This window comes from Hemiscyllium ocellatum, chromosome 2 (genome assembly GCF_020745735.1).
Source record: "Hemiscyllium ocellatum isolate sHemOce1 chromosome 2, sHemOce1.pat.X.cur, whole genome shotgun sequence".
Classification (NCBI taxonomy): domain Eukaryota; kingdom Metazoa; phylum Chordata; class Chondrichthyes; order Orectolobiformes; family Hemiscylliidae; genus Hemiscyllium; species Hemiscyllium ocellatum.
The window spans coordinates 141,194,721-141,216,097 of NC_083402.1; the positions used below are offsets into that span (position 1 = coordinate 141,194,721).

Consider the following 21,377-nt stretch of genomic DNA (forward strand, 5'->3'; position numbering starts at 1 on the left):
TTTAGATCAGAGTGGTGCTGGAAAAGCACAACAGGTCAGGCAGCAGCTGAGGAGCAGGAAAATCGACGTTTTGGACAAAAGCTCTTCATCAGGAATCCCTTGATCAGGATCAAATGCCAAGCACTACATAGTAGTTACCTCTTGTTTCCAAGGTTATTGGCTCCGAATAATCTCCTGCCACAGCCTTGTTACATGCTCTGACCCGAAAATTCATGTATTTTGATTCAAACTTCAGCCCTGTATTACAAAAGGAAAGATCATGAAAGAACCAAGCACCACGTTCATTAGTTCAATATTCAAAGCACAAACATTTTCTGTATTACCACTAACACCATTCTTCTTCATTCACTGCAGAGCAAGGGTTTTCTTTTTCCCCACATTGGTGTGGAGATACAGCAGTGTGTTAGACTGTGATTGCGATGTTGCCAAAGAGTCAGTGGGCAGTGAACAATTCTGGTACTCTGTTTAGCTACACTGACTGATCAGACTTCTACAGGATAAATTATCCATATAAACCATATATCTGGCCCAAGTCTCCCTCACTAATCTCAATCTAAAACACATTTGAGTAGTATCCAAAGAGTGGAAAATCATCCCTTCAGGAAATTCAAGTAGATCATATACCAGGACCTTCACTGGGTCACAGCACTCTTCACAGAACCAGGTTCAGATTTCACCACTGTGGATCGCAAAAAATTTTGACAACCATTTTCTTTGATAATGTAACAAGTGAGAAATATTAAATGCTACCTAGGTTTGAGTCAATTTAACTAGTCAATTGCACAGGCATTAAATAATTTAGCCCGTGAGTCAGATGGAAATTTTAATTTGAATGAAGTTTTAGTCTATAGCTGGAATTCTATACCTGCCTGCAATTTTTTTAAAAAATTATAATTCATGGAATGGGAGAAGCCAGCATTGGTACCTATCTCTATTTGCCCCAAGGGTGATGATGAGCTGCCTTCATGAACTGCTGGAAGCCAGCTAGTGCAGGTACACAGTGGGTTTGGGAGGGAGTTCAGGATTTTCATCCAATAGAGAAGGAACAGCAATATGAAGTTCCAAATCAGGATAGTGCACGACTTGGAGGAGAACTTGCAGCAGTCTGGTGACTCAGGTTATTCTTGGATATTGCCTAGAAATCAAAGGCAATTTAAGAATTGGCACCAAATTCTACTCACATCTCAAAGGTGGAAATAAAACAAGACAGAGTGTATTCCACCCATGCCTGATTTGTGCTGTTAATGGCTCTCAAGCTTTGGGGAGTCATCTTACTTATGGTTTTACTGGTTTATGGTTAGTCAAGCCAATAAGGCTGAATCTGGCAGATGCAATATTCAGATGCTACAGAATACTTTGGTGATGGACTCTGAAGTTCTTCCCACCATCACCCAACCCCTCCACCCAAAATTGCCTGCTCTTGTGGCTCAGTGATTTGCTCACCCAATGATATATCACTGTTGGAAACAGTGGCATGAGGTCCACCAAACTGGCTGTTTCTATTTTACCCCTTTGTAGCACAAACAGTAAACTGAAAGTTAAAACATTTCTGAATTACATTGTGTCAGGCAATTTCTTTCCCCCAGCAATGGCTAGTTGCCCAAGTATTTCCACTTCCATGTTCAGCAAGAGGATTCCTAAATGTATTTTAAATTTTTACTTAAAACCTGTTGATTGTAGTACGACATTAGAGCAAAGGCGACACCATAAAATTGAAGTTGACACTCATTGCAACACAAGATCTACACAGTTAACACAAGTTAGGTAGAAATAAAGGACACAGGCATTATCAAACAGCAGCAGGGTTCAATCAATGTTACTTTTTTCCCCTCAAGCAAGATCCCAAAAATAACTATATGTTTCTGGGCTTGCCATGTCCAGATTTGCTGCCTTTTTTCCCCCCCCCCCCAGTGCAACAGGCTCTTCAATTCAAAAGCATGTCACTGGATACAAAGCACTTTGGGATCTCCCAAAGACATGAAAAATAAGGTAAGCTATTTCTTATAAATACCATCCAAGGGAGAAGATTTGGGAGAAAAATAAACATATCAGCTGTTCACAGATAGTGATAGTTAGCCTTTCAGGGTCTGACTTCCTTCTACACCACAGTAACAAAGCTAATGCTATCACTATTTCTCCACTTCACTGAAGATAACTTTAGAAACCATAATACTTCCAAGGATACCTAGGATAATCACACTTGCCAAAGCAACATTGCAAGTTAGCTATTTGCATTCAGCTTCACTTTTTTAAATGGGGGCACACAAAGCAAAAATTTAATACAGGTTTTCTTTTGCAGGTTTTAGGCCATTAATCCAGAATACACATTCTGCAAATAAACATCGAAGAATTTCTCGATGTGAACTTATGATCATTGACCTGTTGCTATTAGTCATCATGACTCAAATGGGCAGACTGTGGATCAATAACAAAACTGCCAGCTTCTGATGGACAATGCATCTGCAGAGGTTCAATAACAAAAGAAATTGATCCTCATCTGCTTTTTGCATACACATTAGGTTTAACTTTAAAATACAGAACTGACCTGTTAAGGTGTATTCAGTGTCCTTGATATTATCAATGATATCCCAGTTCCGTTCTTCTTTAACTCTAGGCGGTCCTTCATAGTTGGTTTTTCTGTACTCTAGTATGTAGTGGTCAATTTTATGATCTTCTTCTGGCATTCTCCACACAACAGTTGCACAATTATCAGCAACCAAACAATCTGCCAGTTCAATCTCAGGAGCTCGTGGGACTGTGGAAAAGGTTATGCATTTAATCATTTACAATAATATCATCTCAGCCCATATGGATACAACCAATACTCAAATTCAAATCAGAAATTAATCAAAATACATTAGACGGAAGCTGGAAAATATTTTCATTACAATGACGAATGTTAATTTCCTGAACTACATCTTAATTAGCTCAAGACTCAGTTAACATGGATAGCATTTACCAAACCACAAAATGTTAAATCCCAGGTTTGCTTCCTGACCCGTGTGCTAAGAGATGCTGTGGGGCCCCAGCATTGGTTGGGGAGAGAAATCAAGTGGCAGCCTTCTTCCTGACTACCATGCAATAAAACAGTTACAATCATGCTCAGTTAAATATTCTTCCCATCTAAAGTTTGAGACATGCCTAATGAATCACAGTCAAATGCTACAGATGCAATGACTCAATATTTGTAGCCAGTAAAGAGGAGTCTATAATTTCATGCCTCTTCCCAGAATACTTGGTGACTGGTCAGGGTACCAATTAGCTGAACATGTGCCAATATACTTATGGCATAAAACTCTATCCCTTGTTAGAGGACAAAATACCAAGCAAGAATGAGAGAGAATACCAGAAATGGTTTCCACTGATTTCACAACTCAAAATGCAGAGATATTGTTTACCAGTGGAATTTCAGCACCTGTCTCCAGAAACTGGGAGTCTAGGCAAAACAACATTACATATTGGAAACGCTCAGCAGCATTTCTGATGAAAGGTCATTGGCCCGAGGAGTTAATTTCCCCCACCACATATGTTCTCACACTTGAGTATTTCACTTTTATTTCAAATTTCTAGCCTCTACAGTATCTTGTTTCTGCATTGAAAGATGTTAACCTGAGTAGAGTCATCCACTGAAAAACAGTGTTGACCAATATCTGCTCAACACCAATCAGTTTACAGTATCCTTAACAAAGAGTGACTGAAAATAATCATGGTAGGCATTGATCATTATTATCTGGCCAGATCCAATTCTTTTCTGGCAAGGATGAAGCTAAAGAGACTGTTGCTGAAGGATGCTCTCCAATCTTAGACTGCCGCACTAAGAAACTATCCAAGTAAAATGATTTGACTGGCAGTTAAAGCAAAGCTATGGCTTATGGTCAATCAGTAAAGACAGCTGAATAAGATTCAACCACATTCCTGTTTTGGAGATGCTGGTGTACAGAGGTGACTGGGGTGTACAGTTAAAAATCAAAATACCAGGTTATAGTCCAACAGGTTTATTTGGAAGCACTAGCTTTCAGAGTGCTGCTCCTTCATCAGGTGGTCTTATCCTCCACAATCACCTGATGAAGAAGCAGCACTCTGAAAGCTAGTGCTTCCAAATAAACCTGCTGGACTATCACCTGATGTTGTGATTTTTAATCACATTTCTGCAGGTATGAAGACACATGTAGACCAGACCACGTAAACATAGCACCTTCCCTCCCTAAAAGACATTAGTGAACCAAATGGGTTTTTCCCACAATCGACAATGATTCAAAGTCTTTAGACTTTTAATTCCTAGCTTTTATTGAATTTAAACTCCATCATCTGCCATGGTGGGATTCAAACCCAGGACCACAGAACATTACCAAGGTCTCTGGATTAACAGCTCAGTGACATTTTCACGAGGCCATCAACTTGTTTTTTATCAGAAGTATAGCAGCCAACTGACTAAAGACGTGTTAGGAATGTGGACTGAGGGACTGCACAAAAGCCAGAGGTAGAGAAAGAGAATTTGGAAGAGCAGGTGGGAAGAGGTTATAGGGCTGAGAGAGATTACTAAAAAAAAAATTTGAACACTACCTTTTGGGGACAGTGAGCCAGGGTGACCAGCAAACATTAAGCAGGCCTTGATTAGAATAGGAAATAATCAACATACACTAAGTGTACTGTAAACAATGGCTCAAGTTTGTTGACAGTTTTTCTTTACTAGGCTCAGGGAATTAAAATCACCTAGGGAATGCATTTAATCTGGAAGATGCTACATTACAGAAAGGGCAACAGATGTCTGGTAAATGCATCATTATATAGTCTAGACAAACAGGTGGTGCAATCAAGTCTGCAGTAACTAGTCCTACATAAGCCCCACTGCATTTGAATGCAGCCCAACCAATTGTTGCCAAAATCAATTATTTTTCTGTATTAGGTCCATACATTTTAAATATATTTAAAGCTTGCACCTCATGGAGAAACAGATATATGTAACATTTATATTTGCAAGGAGAAAAACAAATAATATTTTGCACATGCATGCAATTTGCCCCACTTTACATCATACTTCTGACACTTCATTCACCACACCTCCACACTCACTTCCCTCCAAGGCCCCAAGGGATCCTTCCATATCCGCCACAAGTTCACCTGTACCTCCACACACATCATCTATTGCATCCGCTGCACCCGATGTGGCCTCCTCTATATTGGTGAGACAGGCCGCTTACTTGCGGAACGCTTCAGAGAACACCTCTGGGCCGCCCGAACCAACCAACCCAATCACCCCGTGGCTCAACACTTTAACTCCCCCTCCCACTCCACCGAGGACATGCAGGTCCTTGGACTCCTCCACCGGCAGAACACAACTACACGATGGCTGGAGGAGGAGCGCCTCATCTTCCGCCTGGGAACCCTCCAACCACAAGGTATGAATTCAGATTTCTCCAGCTTCCTCATTTCCCCTCCCCCCACCTTGTCTCAGTCGGTTCCCTCAACTCAGCACCGCCCTCCTAACCTGCAATCCTCTTCCTGACCTCTCCGCCCCCACCCCACTCCGGCCTATCACCCTCACCTTGACCTCCTTCCACCTATCCCACCTCCATCGCCCCTCCCCCTAGTCCCTCCTCCCTACCTTTTATCTCAGCCTGCTTGGCTCTCTCTCTTATTCCTGATGAAGGGCTTATGCTCGAAACGTCGAATTCTCTATTCCTGAGATGCTGCCTAACCTGCTGTGCTTTGACCAGCAACACATTTGCAGCTGTGATCTCCAGCATCTGCAGACCTCATTTTTTGCTCTTAACCGAACAACTGGACTGATAAAATAGACATTTCATAACGGACACAGTGGGACTATTTCCGCCTGAGCTGTGCAACACTGTGTGCTAAACAGCTAAAGCCAACCACTCCCGTACTTAAAATCTGAAGTTGGATTGGTTGATGTTATTTAACAATGCTTCAAAAACAGAATGCTATAGGAAGCAATGTTCAGAGAGTTTGAAAATATCCATTTAATAACATCAATAGTCTTTTTTTCATTCATAGGATGAGGGTGCTGCTGGCTAGGGAAACATATATTGCCCATCCCCAATTGCCCAGAGGGCAGTTAAGAGTCAACCACATTGTTGTGGGTCTGGAGTCACATGTAGGCCAAACCAGCTAAGGAGGCTTGTTTTCTTCCCAAAAGGACATTTGTGAACCAGATGGGTTTTTCCTACAGTAATAATGGATTCATGGTCAGCACTAGATTCTTAATTCTACATATCTATTGAATTCAAATTCCAACATGCCATGGCAGGATTCGAACCCAATCCCCAGAATGTTATCTGGGTCTCTGGATTGACAGTTTACTGATTATACCACAAGGCCATTGCCGCCGCCTCCTCTTCTATTTCAAAACACAATTACACAAAGCAGCATACTTTTTAAAATAAAAATTTTTCCACTTTGAAATTGTCACTGAATATCTGTGGAAATATTATATTCAAGAATGATTTCTGCCTAATTAAAATTTCAGCATGATAGCTTTACTTGAAACCAAATAATAACTGGGTATAGGGTAGGTTCCCATACTTCTGTCTTCAATTTCAATTACAAACCTGCATGGGAATGGTATAGAGTTAAAAATGTATTATGTATAGCAGTAAAAATGTTTTATTGACCTAGGACAACTTTATCTTGGGTTTGATTTGGAGATGCCAGTGTTGGACTGGGGTGTACAAAGTTAAAAATCACAACACCAAGTTATAGTCCAGCCGGTTTAATTGGAAGCACGCTAGCTTTTGGAGCGAAGCTCCTTCATCAGGTGATATTGGAGGGCTCAATCGTAACACAGAATTTATAGCAAAAATTTGCAGTGTGATGTAACTGAAATTATACATTGAAAAATTGATTGTCTGTTAAGCCTTTCATCTGTTAGAATACAGTGATAGTTTCACTTCTTTCACGTGTAAATCACAAAACCTTTTTTGAAAAGTTGCGTTCTCGGGTTAGCTGTTAACAATGGTGATAGCTAGACAATATGTTGAAGGTGTTGGCCCCATGTGTTCTCTGTCTATGACCTGATGTTTAGATTTCAATCTATTAGAATCAATCTAAACATCAGGTCATAGACAGAGAACACAGGGGGCCAACACCTTCAACATATTGTCTAGCTATCACCATTGTTAACAGCTAACCCGAGAACGCAACTTTTCAAAAAAGGTTTTGTGATTTACACGTGAAAGAAGTGAAACTATCACTGTATTCTAACAGATGAAAGGCTTAACAGACAATCAATTTTTCAATGTATAATTTCAGTTACATCACACTGCAAATTTTTGCTATAAATTCTGTGTTATGATCGAGTCCTCCACAATCACCTGATGAAGGAGCGTCGCTCCGAAAGCTAGTGTGTTAACATTTGCCTGTCTAAAGAAGAACAGGGGGCCCATGCAGTCATTTGGGCTCTGCTGACGCCTCAGCTCAATATATGGGCGTATGAGCAGGAAATGCAAAGACCTGTATGTAATAATGATAATTCTGAGCTGTGTATGTAAATGTGGAAATATGCATGGCATTACCTAATGTACAGTCCATCAAATTATTTTATGAATATTTAACGAATAAAGTATATTTTTGAAATAAAAAAAGTGTGCTTCCAATTAAACCTGTTAGACTATAACCTAGTGTTGTATGATTTTTAACTTTATCTTAGATTGTTTGCCAATTACATTGCGTAGAGATTGGATACATTTCTCTGGAGGAAGGGGAAGAAAGAAGGACTATACTTCAATCTAGATTGTCATTCATTGCGAGGCTTGCAATGGAGCAATTGAGAGAATGACAGAAGGTCTGAAAGGTCAACTATTGAGCTATGGTTTAGTTCAGGATAACAAGGGGCCAAATCACAAGAATGTAACTGCTAGTGGCTTTCCATGAATATAGCAAAAGCACTAGAATCAGAGTCGTAGGGATGTACAGCATGGAAACAGACCTTTCAGTCCAACTCATCCATGCCAACCAGACAGCCTAAATTAATTTACCTCCATTTGCCAGCATTTGGCCCATATCCCACTAAACCAGTCCTATTCATATACCCCATCCAGTCTCCACCACTTCCTCAGGCAGCTCATTCTAATCATGCATCATTCTCTGCATGAAACTACACAGGTGTTATCAACATAAACATGGGGGCTAGACCAACAAATCAAATTCTTACCTGGTAAAAATTTCAGTGATCTAAGCATCTGCTTTTCATGGAAGAAATCAACCATTAAATGGGTCATGTTGTCACTGATCTTTGGTTTCAAAGATAACCGAAATGCAGGAGCCATTGTTACCCTACAAAAGCAACGTGAAACCTGACAAGTTAGAGTATTCTTTTCAGAAAAAAAAAGCTATAATGAAATCGGCAAACCTTTTCTTTATAAACCGACTACATTTCATTTTCAACAAACTGTATGTGACTTATCCAGTTTACAGCTGTCTCAACCTCACCACCCCGCCCGCCCCCCCCAACTACTTAAACTTTTGTGAACCTGTACTCCTATTAGGTTTTATTAGAACAGACTACAGATTGAGAAAACTGCAAATCCAAAGAACTTTCCAAATTGCAATAAAATGGCAATACACGGCTCCAGAATCAGACAGAGTCAGAGACATTCAGCGTGGAAACGGACCCTTCAGTCCAACTAGTCCATGCCAACCAGGTTTCTGAAACCAAACTAGATCCATTTGCCTGCATTTGGCCCACATCCTCTAAACCTTTCCTATTCATGTACCAGTCCAAATGTCTCCAATGTTGTAACAGTACATGCACTTACCACTTCCTCTGGCAGTTCATGCAAACCACACTGAAAATGTTGTTCTTCAGGTCCCTTTTAAATCTTTCTTCTCTCACCTTAAAAATATGCCCCCTAATTTTGAACTCCACCACCTCCGGGAAAAGACCTTTGCTATTCACCTGATCTATGCTCCCATGATTTTATAAACCTCCATAACATCATCCCTCAACCTCAGACACTCTATTGAAAAAAGTCCCTGCCTATCCTTATAAACCTCGCACCTCAACCTCCCAGGTGCCAGAGAAAAAAGTTCCATCCTATCCAGCAGCTCATTATCACTCTCACCATCCAGTCCCAGCAAATCTTTTCTGAACTGTTTCCAATTTAATAATATCCTTCCTATAGCAGGGTGACCAGAACTGTACACAGTGCTCCAAAGGTGGCCTCACCAATGTCCTGTACAATCTTAACATGACAGCCCAACTATTCTCAACGATCTGAACAATGAAGTGGAGGAGCCAGTGTTGGACTGGGGTGGAAAAAGTTAACAATCACACAACACCAGGTTATAGCCCAACAGGTTTATATGGAAGCACTAGCTTTCAGAGCACTGCTCCTTCATCAGGTGATTGTGGACTAGAAGACTATAAAAGAGACAGAATTTATAGCAAAAAATCACAGAGTCATGAACTGAAATGATATACTGAACAAACCTGGATTGCTGTTAAGTCTTTTATCTTGTAGAATGGGTTGCAGGTTTCAGTTCATTAATGTGTAAATCCTAGAACTTCTTAAGTCACCTTCGAGATAACTTAAGGTTTTATAACAAAAGGTGACATCTCAGCTCAGACAATGCATTAAAGGTATGAGGTCAGAGTCTGTCTGTATCCCAATCTTGTGTCAGATTGGTTTATTTCCAAAGTAGAATTTACAGAATATTAGATGTATTGATTGCCTGCATTGATTGCCAGCAGATCGTGCATTTTTTGAGAAAAATAGAATGTATCTGCAAATAAAATTCTGCAAATACAAATTTACCCCACAGACTTGTGTGCGCGCATGAGAGTGCATGTGAGTGAGAGAGAGAGAGCGTGCTTGTATGTGTGAAAGCTTGGTAAAGCATGTGTAGGTGTGATGGGGTAGAAGCCTGTGAGGGTGCGCGCATGGGTGACTGTGTGGGGGGGTGGTGGAAGGGTGTGTGTGTGTATTTTTTATATTTTTATATATATATATATATATATATATATAGGAGAGAGGATCTGCAGGAGTGAGAGTGAGAGAGTATGTAAGAGTGCGTGTGCATGAGAGTGTACATAGTGCAATGCATTCACCTGTAGTGTGACATGAACACAAGATCCCAGTTGAGGCCGTCCTCATGGGTACCGAAATTGGCGATCAGCCTCTACTTGGCCATTTTGCGTTATTGTCTATCCCGAAGTCCGCCTTGGAGGATGGTCATCCAAAGATCCAAGGCTGAATGACCCTAATGGCTGAAGTGTTTCCCAACTTGCAGATGCTACGACAACAGATCAATGGACACCACACAATAATCACCAGGCAGGAGTGTTCCCTCCCAGTCGGGGAACACTTCAATGGTCAGGGACATTCGGCCTCGGATCTTCGGGTGACCTTCCAAGGGAGACTTCAGGATAGGGCAACAGCACAAAATGGCTGAGCAGAGGCTGATAGCAGAGTTCGGTACGCATGAGGATGGCCTCAACCGGGACCTTGGGTTCATGTCACACCACAGGTGATCACACTACAGTATAAACTCTCACACATACACACTCACGCAGATCCTCTCTCATACACACGCTGTCTCGCACACACACAAATACACCCACGCACACACCCTCTCACAGGCTTATACTCCATCATACTCTCACACATAGTTTACCAAGCTTTCACACACGCAAACATACAGTCTCACATGCACACACTCACTCCCCCTCTCTCATGCACATACACACACGTCTATGGGATGAATTTGTATTTGCAGATACATTCTATTTTGCTCAAAAAATGCACAGTCTGCAGGCAGTCAATCCAAGTAATGCTTTGTAAATTCTCCTTTGGAAATAGAACCAGTCTGACTCAAGATTGGGAAACAGACCCTAGCCTCACACCTTTAATGCATTGTCTGAGCTAGATATCACCTTTTGTTATAAAATTAAAAATCACAACACCAGGTTATAGTCCAACAGGTTTATTTGGAATCACTGCTCCTTCATCGGGTGCTTTCAAATAAACCTGTTGAACTATAGCCTGGTGTTTTGTGATTTTTAACTTCATACTCCAGAACAACACTGGCACCTCAACATCATTTATTATAAAATCTTAAGTTATCTCGAGAAGGTGACTTAAAAGAAGTTCTGGTATTTACATATTAATGAACCAAAACCTGCAATCCATTCTAAAAGATAAAAGACTTAACAACAATCCAGGTTTGTTCAATATATCATTTCAGTTGCATGACACTGTAATCTTTTGTTATAAATTCTTAAGTCTTATGGTCTTATACTCCACAACTACCTGATGAAGGAGCAGCGCTCCAAAAGCTACTGCTTCCAAATAAACCTGTTGGGCTATAACCTGGTGTTGTGATTTTTGACTCTGAACAATGAAGACTAGCATGCTAAATTCATTCTTAACCATTCTGTCTTCATGTGACGCAACTTTCAAAAGAATTATGCAACTGAATCCTAGGTTTGCGATTGACAACACTACTAGGACCCTACCATTAACTGTAAGTCCTGCCCTTATTTGTATCTTACAATCACCCAAATTAAACTCCATCTGCCATTCCTCAGCCCATTGGCCCAATTGATCAAGATCCCTTTGTAATCTTGCATAACTTGCTTTACTGTTGGCTGTATCACCAATTTTGGTATCATCCCCAAATTTACTGACCATGCTTCCGAATGTCTCATCCAGATTGTTTATATAAATGACAACCAAAGTGGACCCAGCACTGACTGATCTGAGGTACTCATAGGTGCTGATGCAAGTAAAACACAAAGTAGGAAGAACTTAGATGTAATTAATGATATGCCCATTTAAATACATATAAGAGATATATGCATAAAAACATCAGTTGAAGGCTGCCAGTGTAAGGGAAAACACATAGGTTAATTAATTGGAAAACATGGTGGGCAGCTCAGAATAATGCCACATCAAGTGTATTAAATAAGGTTTAAAATTAATGTTTTTAAGCAACCTCAACTCTCACCCTCTTATTCCTGATTTTGAAGCAAATTATTCTTTGCTACACCATTCAATAAATGTTCTAAATTGCAGCAAAGTGAAAACAAGTTTCAGAGCATTGATAGGTTGCTGGCGCAAGCATAAGACAGGCTTCATGAGTGGAACCAAGCCCAAGCTGTACCAGCTTTTGATTTTGAATACTATCGATGATGTTTGAGATAGGCACAAGTAAGTATTTCATGTTAACCCAAATCAATGAAGAGTGGGAAAATACATGGGACTTACTGACAACCTCAAACTAAAATGACCCTCACCCAGCAGCTTGCCCCTACAAAAACAAATGTAAATATAACACATTGCGTCACAACATTGAGGCTCAGACCCACATTACTGACTATATGGCAAACAATTGCTCAGCTGAGTAGTTTACAACTAGGGGCCGACTCCATTATCATTCATGCAAAAACATTAATTGGGAAATAAAAATTAAGTATGCCACTTTTCTTACCCTGCTCTGGTGAAGATGAACTTCATTTCTGTACTATGAGTGAAAAAAAAGAACTCTATTCTCCTTCCCTTATATTCTCTTAATCCTGAGATTAAATAAATTCTCATAGATATTATAGATGTACAACATTCAACAAGTGCCAAAGATAAATAAATTTTTTTACCTATCCTTGATCTGCTTGGCAGCCTTGGAGTGAAAGAGGAAGAGGAAAAGAGGATGTTAGTCCCGCTCATGCTAATTGACTGAAACATCATGCTGAAGGTGAAAGAGGTGAAAGTACACGAGAAATCTATAAACTTTTTCAAGAAAACCAAGACATTGCATTTTAAAGAAAAAAAGTCAAGGGTACTGTGATCTACTTTTATTTACCAGATTACAGAATCCCATCTTTGCTGCAGCAGTTAGTGGGTTAGTGCTGCAGTAGCCAAAATAATCACATACATGCTTAAGCACAACACACTATCTAGTTATTCAAATAGCACAGCAACCTTTCAGAAAGACAGGTTGCCAGTAATAATTAAAACTTTGATGTATTCATTAGTGCAGAGATGCATTCCCAGTAGATAACGGAGCACAGCCCACTCCTCTGAATTAAATGTCATTTAATTTGAATAACTAGATAATTCAAGATTTTAGTGCAAAATGCGACCACATCAAGCACAACTTTACAGTACGCTATTAGCCCACAAGGGGCACTTAGAGCTAAGAAATTAAACCGTTGACCTCAAGACTGATGGATCTATGACTTACCAGTTTTGCTTGCACATCAATTACATAGTTGTGTCTGTAGTTGCGTAATCCAGTTCTTTTAACTCCCAAAAGCATTTTTTAAAAACAAATTGACAGCATATACTAATTTATGTTGAAGTTACTCTCAGCATGTATTTACAAATGTTAGAAGTGATTCTTATTTCCACATCCAAGGACATAGCAGTATTCTCCTACTACACCTATGCATCTCCAGCATGTTTTGTGAATGTGTCAAGCAGCAAATAATATACTGCTCAGCAATTTCTAGAACATCAAGGGAGTAGATTTTAAAATGCAGAAAAGGTCAAAATCATCAAAAGTTAATTTCTGTTACTCTCATTGAGGAACTATATTGAGTACAGGAGTTGGGTGGTCATGTTGTGGCTGTACAGGACAGTGGTTAGGCCACTTTTGGAATACTGCATGCAATTCTGTTCTCTTTCCTATTGGAAGGATGTTTTGAAACTTGAAAGGGTTCAGAAAAGATTTACAAGGATGTTGCCAGGCTTGGAGGATTTGAACTATAGGGAGAGGTTGAATAGGTGGGGTTGAATTCCCTGGGGCGTTGGAGGCTGAGGGGTGACCTTATAGAGGTTTATTAAATCTTGAGGAGCATGGAGAGGATAAATAGACAAAGTCTCTTCCCTGGGGTGGGGGACTCCAGATCTGGAGGACATATGCTTAGGGTGGTGCATGCGTGGAATGGGCTGCCAGAGGAAGTGGTGCAGGCTCTTTCAATTGCAACATTTAAAGGGCATATGGATGGGTACATGAATAGGAAGGACGTGCAGAGATATGGGTCGGGTGTTGGCAGGTGGGACTACCTTGGGTTGGGATATCTGGTTGGCATGGACGAATTGGACCAAGGGGTCTGTTTCTGTGCTGCACATTCCTGTGATGCTAAGTCATGGAGTTTTTGCTGGAGCCAAGGGCTATGCACAAATGGACATTCAGCCAACAATAAGTAGCTGATTGGTCTGTGAACTACCAATTGATCCCCATCAAGCAATGACTATGGCCTTCTGCCTGCCAATAATTATGTGATTGGTTCCCTGGGAACCGAACAGCTTGGCCTCCAAACGTGATAGATGAGAAGTCATCAGATCTCTGCAAGTTCAGGAACTGTTTGCTGCAGTAAATACCTCTGAAAGCTTGAAGAAAACCAGTTCATCTTTTTCCTCCAGCAGTTGCTGTAACCTGTGACTTCTGATTAATAAATCAGAGACTTTATAAGTGCGAATCAGTCACCCTGCACCTCTCACAAACAAGAGGAAGCATCCAAAGAAAAACCAAGAAACTGCATTCTAATTAGCACAAGATGTATCTGAGAAAATCCTTAGGACAGAACCACTGAACTGCTTTCCTAATTCTTCCCTCCACTCATCATATTCTTTCTTCCCAACCCCTCCATTTGTCTTTGTTGTGTATGCACATATGTCTTAACCATTTCTCAACTGATTGACTTTGGATGCTCTTAAGATTGGCCTCTCTCGGTTACTTCCCCATCGCTACATTTGTGTAAAGTTCAACACTTAACCAGAAAAGGGGAATCTTTTATCAATCTATCCAGGCAAATTCTTACAAAAGTAGTGCCAGAGTTAGAACATAAACTTAATGTTTATTCAATTGATCCCCATCAAGCAATGATATTAAACTGGATTAATGATCTTAACAGCATATGCACATGAAGGCAAATGGGAGAAGCTAAATGATTAAAAGCTAATCATTTTACCTAGAGAAAAACATGGTAGCCAAAACTGAACAGCGCACAATCCCACAAACAAAAATCAGAAGATTTTAGTGAATCCTTGCAGAAGTGAGGGAGAAGATTCATTTGGAAAAACTACAAGATTGGAGGAGGAAAAACAAATTTATATCATCAGGTTTTGAGGATTTTGTTCGGCTCTTCCGATCCTCATTATTTGATCATTTTGGAGCCGGATGCATATGATTTATTTGAGATACTGTTCAAATATTGTTACAAAGATCTTTCACATTCATCTGGAAGAACAGACAGGACCTCTGTTTGAATGCTTAAAAAACCTAATCCTGAAACAATGCAACACCTCCTCACTATGGCATTAGAGTGATACCTTAAATTAAATGCAAGACTATAGAGTGGAGTTTTAATGCAAAAACCACTCAATTAACATACACTGGATTTATATTCAAAATATATTTTTCCCCATAAAAAGCAGAAGTTTGTTTCACCATGACACCAGTGCAAATAAAATGCAACTGATAGCATACAAGCTGCATACAAGGCATACCTGCATACAAGGCACAAATTAAAAGCATGATGGAATTCCCTTCACTTTTCTGGCTGGGTGCAATCCCAAACACAAGAACCAATTGTACAGTATGACTGCAATAAACACTGTAGAAACTTTGAAGGGATCCTCAACAGCAAGTATCAAATTTACAACTTCACAAAGCACAAAACTGCAGATGAATGGTAACACTTATTTCTAAGTTCCTTCTGAAGTACAACACAATCCTGACTTAGGCAAACATCAAATGGGTTTATGCTCGAATCTTCACAGGGACTGCAACAACTTAAGACAGCAGTTGACTACTATCTTCAAGGGAAGCTAGGGATGGTAAATAAATGTTGGCCTTGTGAGAGGTATGCATATGATGGGAATGATGTTTTAAAATAGTTAATTGAGGGAGTTCCTTTGACTGTATCTTTAAAACCTGTGACATCTGCCACCTCAAAGGACAAGCCAAGCAGATAAGCGAATAACATTCTATTTTCTCTCCAAAACACACCACCCTGACTTAGAACTATATCACAATTCTTTCATTATTTTTGGCTCAAAATGCTAGTATGCCCTTCCTGACAGCACTTGTAGATGCACTTACACCACAAGAGAAATGTGCAGTGGTTCAAATAAGTACCTTATCATTACCCTGCTCCAGAACATGGGCACGGTGGCACACTGGTCAGCACTGCTGCCTCATAGCACCAGAGACCCGGGTTCAATTGCTGCCTTAGGCAACTGACTGTGTGGAGTTTGCAGATTCTCCCCGTGTCTGCATGGGTTTCCTTCCACAATCCAAAAATGTGCAGATCAGGTGAATTGGCCATGCTAAATTGCCCGTAGTGTCAGGTGCAGGGGTAAACATAGGGGAATAGGTCTGGGTTGGTGCGCTTCGGCTGGTCGGTGTGGACTTGCTGGGCCGAGGGGCCTGTTTCAACACTAAGTAATCTAATCTAACCTAACATTAAGAGATAGGCAATAAATGCGGGTGTAACCACAGATATCCACATAACAAATAATAGAGATCCTGCAAAGCAATCCACACCTATGGCAAGTTAAACATTTCCTAGTTTGGAGTAAAAGCCTATACATCATACAAATTGTTAACAACCATTTAAATGAGGAGACGAAGGTTCTGTCTGTCTTATTCAGCTTCAAATTAGACACAGAAGCTAAGGATTTCTATGTAAACTCCTGTAGGCACCCTGTTCAGGCTGATGTGATTACCAATTGGTAAAAGTGTGATGAATAGATGTGGTTTTTTTAATCTCCAAAAACAAACTACTGAACATGAAGCATAGATGTACTTTAACCTTCAAATTTAATCTAGTTTCCCACAGACAAGATCCATGAGGAACCCATGGGCACTTTAGAATTGTGTTGCAATGTCACCCAGTTACATTTTCTCCTTGGTTGTAAACATCTTGAACGCTTCAGGAGGAGAATACAGAGAGTTTTGTAAATACATCATACATGCCTGAAAGTCTCTCATACCCTCAGACCCAAGAACCATGCCTCCAGTACAAGGGAGATGGACAAAGACCTACTGCACGCGATTTATCACCTGCAATCCAGAAAGAAATGTCTCAGAAACAATGAATGGTGACGTCAGCTTCTCCTCATACAACAATAAACCTAAATTTTCTAAATCACATTCTAACAAAACCATTTTATTCCAATATTTCTACTTTCACAAATTTTCTGTTTGGTCAAACTCCAACTTCCATTCGTAGACTCACTTCATGTGTGAACTGACAGCTGACAGAGGAGCTCCACGTATTGTTACCATAAGACTTTTTTTTAAGGCAAATTGTCAGATTTTAGTCCAGGGCATTCTTCATTGGAAACAAGTCAAATAAGAAACAGGAGACGATTGAAGTCTGCCTTTTGAAGCAATTCCCAGAAGTTATAAAGAAAAGTACACATAGAAGCTAATCAAGATTACTCAATCAAGCCAGTACAGCTAAGCTTTAGCTGGTAAGAAACGTTTGCCAACATCCCAGAATTTATTCAAAAAGGTCAACCATTATTTCAGGGGCAAATATGAAATATTCAAACATACATATTCCTTTGAACCAATGTCTCTATATGTAATGATATAGGAGCTGCATTTTACATTCATGACCACATGCTGTAGATGAGCCTTGCATTATTCAGAACTTGGGAACATATTCCAGCATTTTGCTTGCAATTAATGATTAGCAGGAGTACTTCCTAGTGAAGCTCTTTCCCCCTCAGCTTACGGAGAAATACAGCTTTCAGTCTCTAGAGTCATAGAGCTGTACAGCACGGAAACAGATCCTTCAGTCCAACTCGTCCATGCCGACCAGATATCCCAACCTAATCTCGTCCCACTTGCCAGTACCCAGCCCATATCCCTCCAAACCCTTCCTATTCATGTACCCATCCAGCTGCCTATTAAATGTTGCAATTGTACTAGCCTCCACCACTTCCTCTGGCAGCTCATTCCATACAAGTACCACCCATCTGCATAAAAAAGTTGCCCCTTAGATCTTTTCTATACCTTCCCCTTCTCACCCTAAACCTATGCCCTCTAGTTCTAGACTCCCCCACCCCGGGGAACAGAGTTCGTCTATTTATCTTATCCACGCCCTCATGATTTTATTAGCCTTTAGGAGGCTGAGGGGTGACCTTCTACACTCCAGGGAAAACAGCGCCAGCCTATTCAACTTCTCTTTATAGATGAATCATCCAATCCTGGCAACATCCTTGTAAATCATTTCCAAGTTTCACAACATCCTTCTGATAGGAAGATCAGAATTGCACGCAATATTCCAAAAATGGCCTAACCAATGTCTGTACTGCTGCAACATGTACTCACTTCCAATTCCTGTACTCACTACTCTGACTAATAAAGGAAAACATACCAAATGCCTTCGTCACTATCCTATCTACCTGCAACTCTACTTTCAAGGAGCTTTGAACCTGCATTCCAAGATCTCTTTGTTTAGCAACACTCCCTAGGACCTTACCATTAAGTGTGTAAGTAATTTTCCAAATTCACCTAAAATTAGAACAGTGCAACAGCCGCACTCCCCACAATACAGCAAGTTAGCCCCAACACTGAAAGAAACAGCTGTTACCATTCAAATGGATAAGGTGGAAATCGACCAGGCACATCTTAATGGAGGCATACTTGTAAAATAAATTACATTATCTTACATGATTTTGCACTATCTTGTCGGTCATTTTCACCAATCTCAAATGTTTCATTCTTGAAAAAAGAATGCTTCCATGCAAAGCCAAAAATCATACCTTCGTAAAAGCTTCAGGGTCATTGGTGCTTAATGTCCGATTTGCATAATCTAGCAGTTCCTCTGAACTTTCCAAAGCATTGTTGCATATGGTCAACTGGTTCTGATGAAATAAAAAAAAATTGCACAATTAGCCATATGTGTTCAATATAATTACATATCACAAATTGCATTTTCACACTCAAGATGGTTTTGAACTAACAAATTGAGGGATGCTAGTCATACATGCATTCTAGTAAAGTTATAAGAACCAAAATTTCAACAGAATACAAAACAAACTAACAAGAAAATAAAGTACTTAAATTGCAGTAGTTCCAATTCTTCGTCATTTCAGTTAAACAAAAGTAGACATATTTTTGGTTATCTAATCACTCAACACAGAAAAACAAATTACCCTTTAGGCCTTATCTCCACAGCAAACAAATAAGGGGATTACCATGTCATGTTTTCAGCCTTAAAGGTAAAGGTTAGTTTAATGTCTCAATTCACAAAATTGCCATTCATCTCTGTACTAAACACAAGAAAAATCAAACCAACAGCCAATGTGGTTTTTTCAAAGCAATTCAATGAATATGGTGTCAATCCCACCTGCAAGATTTCAACTGCAGATCAATTACTTTAATTTCTTACCAAGGGAATGGTGTTCAATGTTTGAATGATATTTAGCCACTACAAATTTAAAAAGATCTGAAGGAAAGCCCAGAGTCTGGTGGCAAGGCTCGAAGACCAATACGGTCAGTGCTGCTTGAGGTACAATTCCAAAGATAAGTTAATTAAAATCACAGCATTATGGACAAGAAAAACATAAATGATATGTTTAAGAATTCAATTGCAGGTTAGGAGGGCGGTGCTGAGTTGAGGGAACCGACTGAGACAAGGTGGGGGGGGGGGAAGGGAAATGAGGAAACTGGAGAAATCTGAGTTCATTCCTTGTGGTTGGAGGGTTCCCAGGCGGAAGATGAGGCGCTCTTCCTCCAACCGTCGTGTTGTTATGTTCTGCTGATGGAGGAGTCCAAGGACCTGCATGTCCTCAGTGGAGTGGGAGGGAGAGTTAAAGTGTTGAGCCACGGGGTGGTTGGGTTGCAGGGGAAGGTGCCGGGAGTGGAGGTTGGGTTAGTGGGGGGTGTGGACCTGACGAGGGAGTCAGGAAGGGAGTGGTCCTTGCGGAACGCTGATAGGGGAGAGGAGGGAAATATATCCCTGGTGGTGGGGTCCGTTTGGAGGTGGTGGAAATGACAGTGGATGATACGCTGTATACGGAGTTTGGTGGGATGGTAGGTGAGAACCAGTGGGGTTCTGTCTTGGTGGCAGTTGGAGGAGCGGGAAGTGGAGGAGATGCGGTGGAGGGCATCGTCGATCACGTCTGGGGGGAATCTGCGGTCCTTGAAGAAGGAGGCCATCTGGGCTGTACGGTATTGGAACTGATCCTCCTGGGAGCAGATGCGGCGGAGACGAAGGAATTGGGAATATGGGATGGCGTTTTTACAGGGGGCAGGGTGGGAGGAGGTGTAGTCCAGGTAGCTGTGGGAGTCAGTCGGTTTATAGTAGATGTCTGTGTTGAGTCGGTTGCCCGAGATAGAAATAGAAAGGTCTAGGAAGGGGAGGGAGGAGTCTGAGACAGTCCAGGTGAATTTGAGGTTGGGATGGAAGGTGTTGGTAAAGTTGATGAACTGTTCAACCTCCTCGTGGGAGCACAAGGCAGCGCCGATACAGTCATCGATGTAGCGGAGGAAAAGGTGGGGGGTGGTGCCAGTGTAGTTGCGGAAGATGGACTGTTCCACATATCCTACGAAGAGACAGGCATAGCTGGGGCCCATGCGGGTGCCCATGGCAACTCCTTTAGTTTGGAGGAAGTGGGAGAATTGAAAAGAGAAGTTATTCAGGGTGAGGACCAGTTTAGTCAGTCGAAGGAGGGTGTCAGTGGAGGGGTACTGGTTGGTGCGGCGGGAAAGGAAGAAGCGGAGGGCTTTGAGTCCTTTGTGATGCGGGATGGAGGTGTATAGGGACTGGATGTCCATCGTGAAGATAAGGCATTGGGGACCGGGGAAGCGAAAATCATGGAGGAGGTGGAGGGCGTAGGTGGTGTCCCGAACGTAGGTGGGGAGTTCTTGGACTGAAGGGGACAGAACCGTGTCGAGGTACACGGAGATGAGTTCGGTGGGGCAGGAGCAGGCTGAGACAATGGGTCGGCCGGGGCAGTCAGGTTTGTGGATTTTGGGCAGGAGGTAGAAGTGGGCGGTGCGGGGTTGTGGGACTGTGAGGTTGGAGGCGGTAGATGGGAGTTCCCCTGAGGTGATGAGGTTATGGATGGTCTGGGAGATGATGGTTTGGTGGTGGGAGGTGGGGTCATGGTCAAGGGGGCAATAAGAGGAGGCGTCCGCGAGCTGGCGTTTGGCCTCAGCGGTATAAAGGTCGGTGCGCCAAACTACTACCGCGCCTCCCTTGTCTGCCGGTTTGATGGTGAGGTTGGGGTTGGAGCGGAGGGAGTGGGAGGGCTGCACGTTCTGAGGGTGAGAGGTTGGAGTGGGGGAGAGGGGTGGACAGGTTGAGTCGGTTAATGTCGCAGCGGCAGTTGGCTATAAATAGATCGAGGGCAGGTAAGAGGCCAGCACGGGGTGTCCAGGTGGATGGGGTGTGTTGG

At 41.4% G+C, this 21,377-nt stretch overlaps 1 protein-coding gene across 5 annotated transcripts in view; it reads right to left on the minus strand.

Annotated features, from left to right (window-relative positions):
* Window positions 1-21,377, minus strand: part of fsd1l (fibronectin type III and SPRY domain containing 1-like) — a 59,204-nt gene that overhangs the window by 23,832 nt on the left and 13,995 nt on the right. For 4 of the 5 annotated variants that reach the window (XM_060840805.1, XM_060840796.1, XM_060840787.1 and 1 more), the window contains exons 4-8: window positions 18,738-18,839; window positions 12,611-12,633; window positions 8,171-8,292; window positions 2,546-2,755; window positions 139-237 (exon numbers count right to left, since the gene is read on the minus strand). In XM_060840805.1, the coding sequence (XP_060696788.1) occupies window positions 139-237; window positions 2,546-2,755; window positions 8,171-8,292; window positions 12,611-12,633; window positions 18,738-18,839 (556 nt within the window). The remainder of the gene's footprint in view (window positions 1-138; window positions 238-2,545; window positions 2,756-8,170; window positions 8,293-12,610; window positions 12,634-18,737; window positions 18,840-21,377) is intronic. The other variant, XM_060840824.1, reaches the window with a different exon arrangement.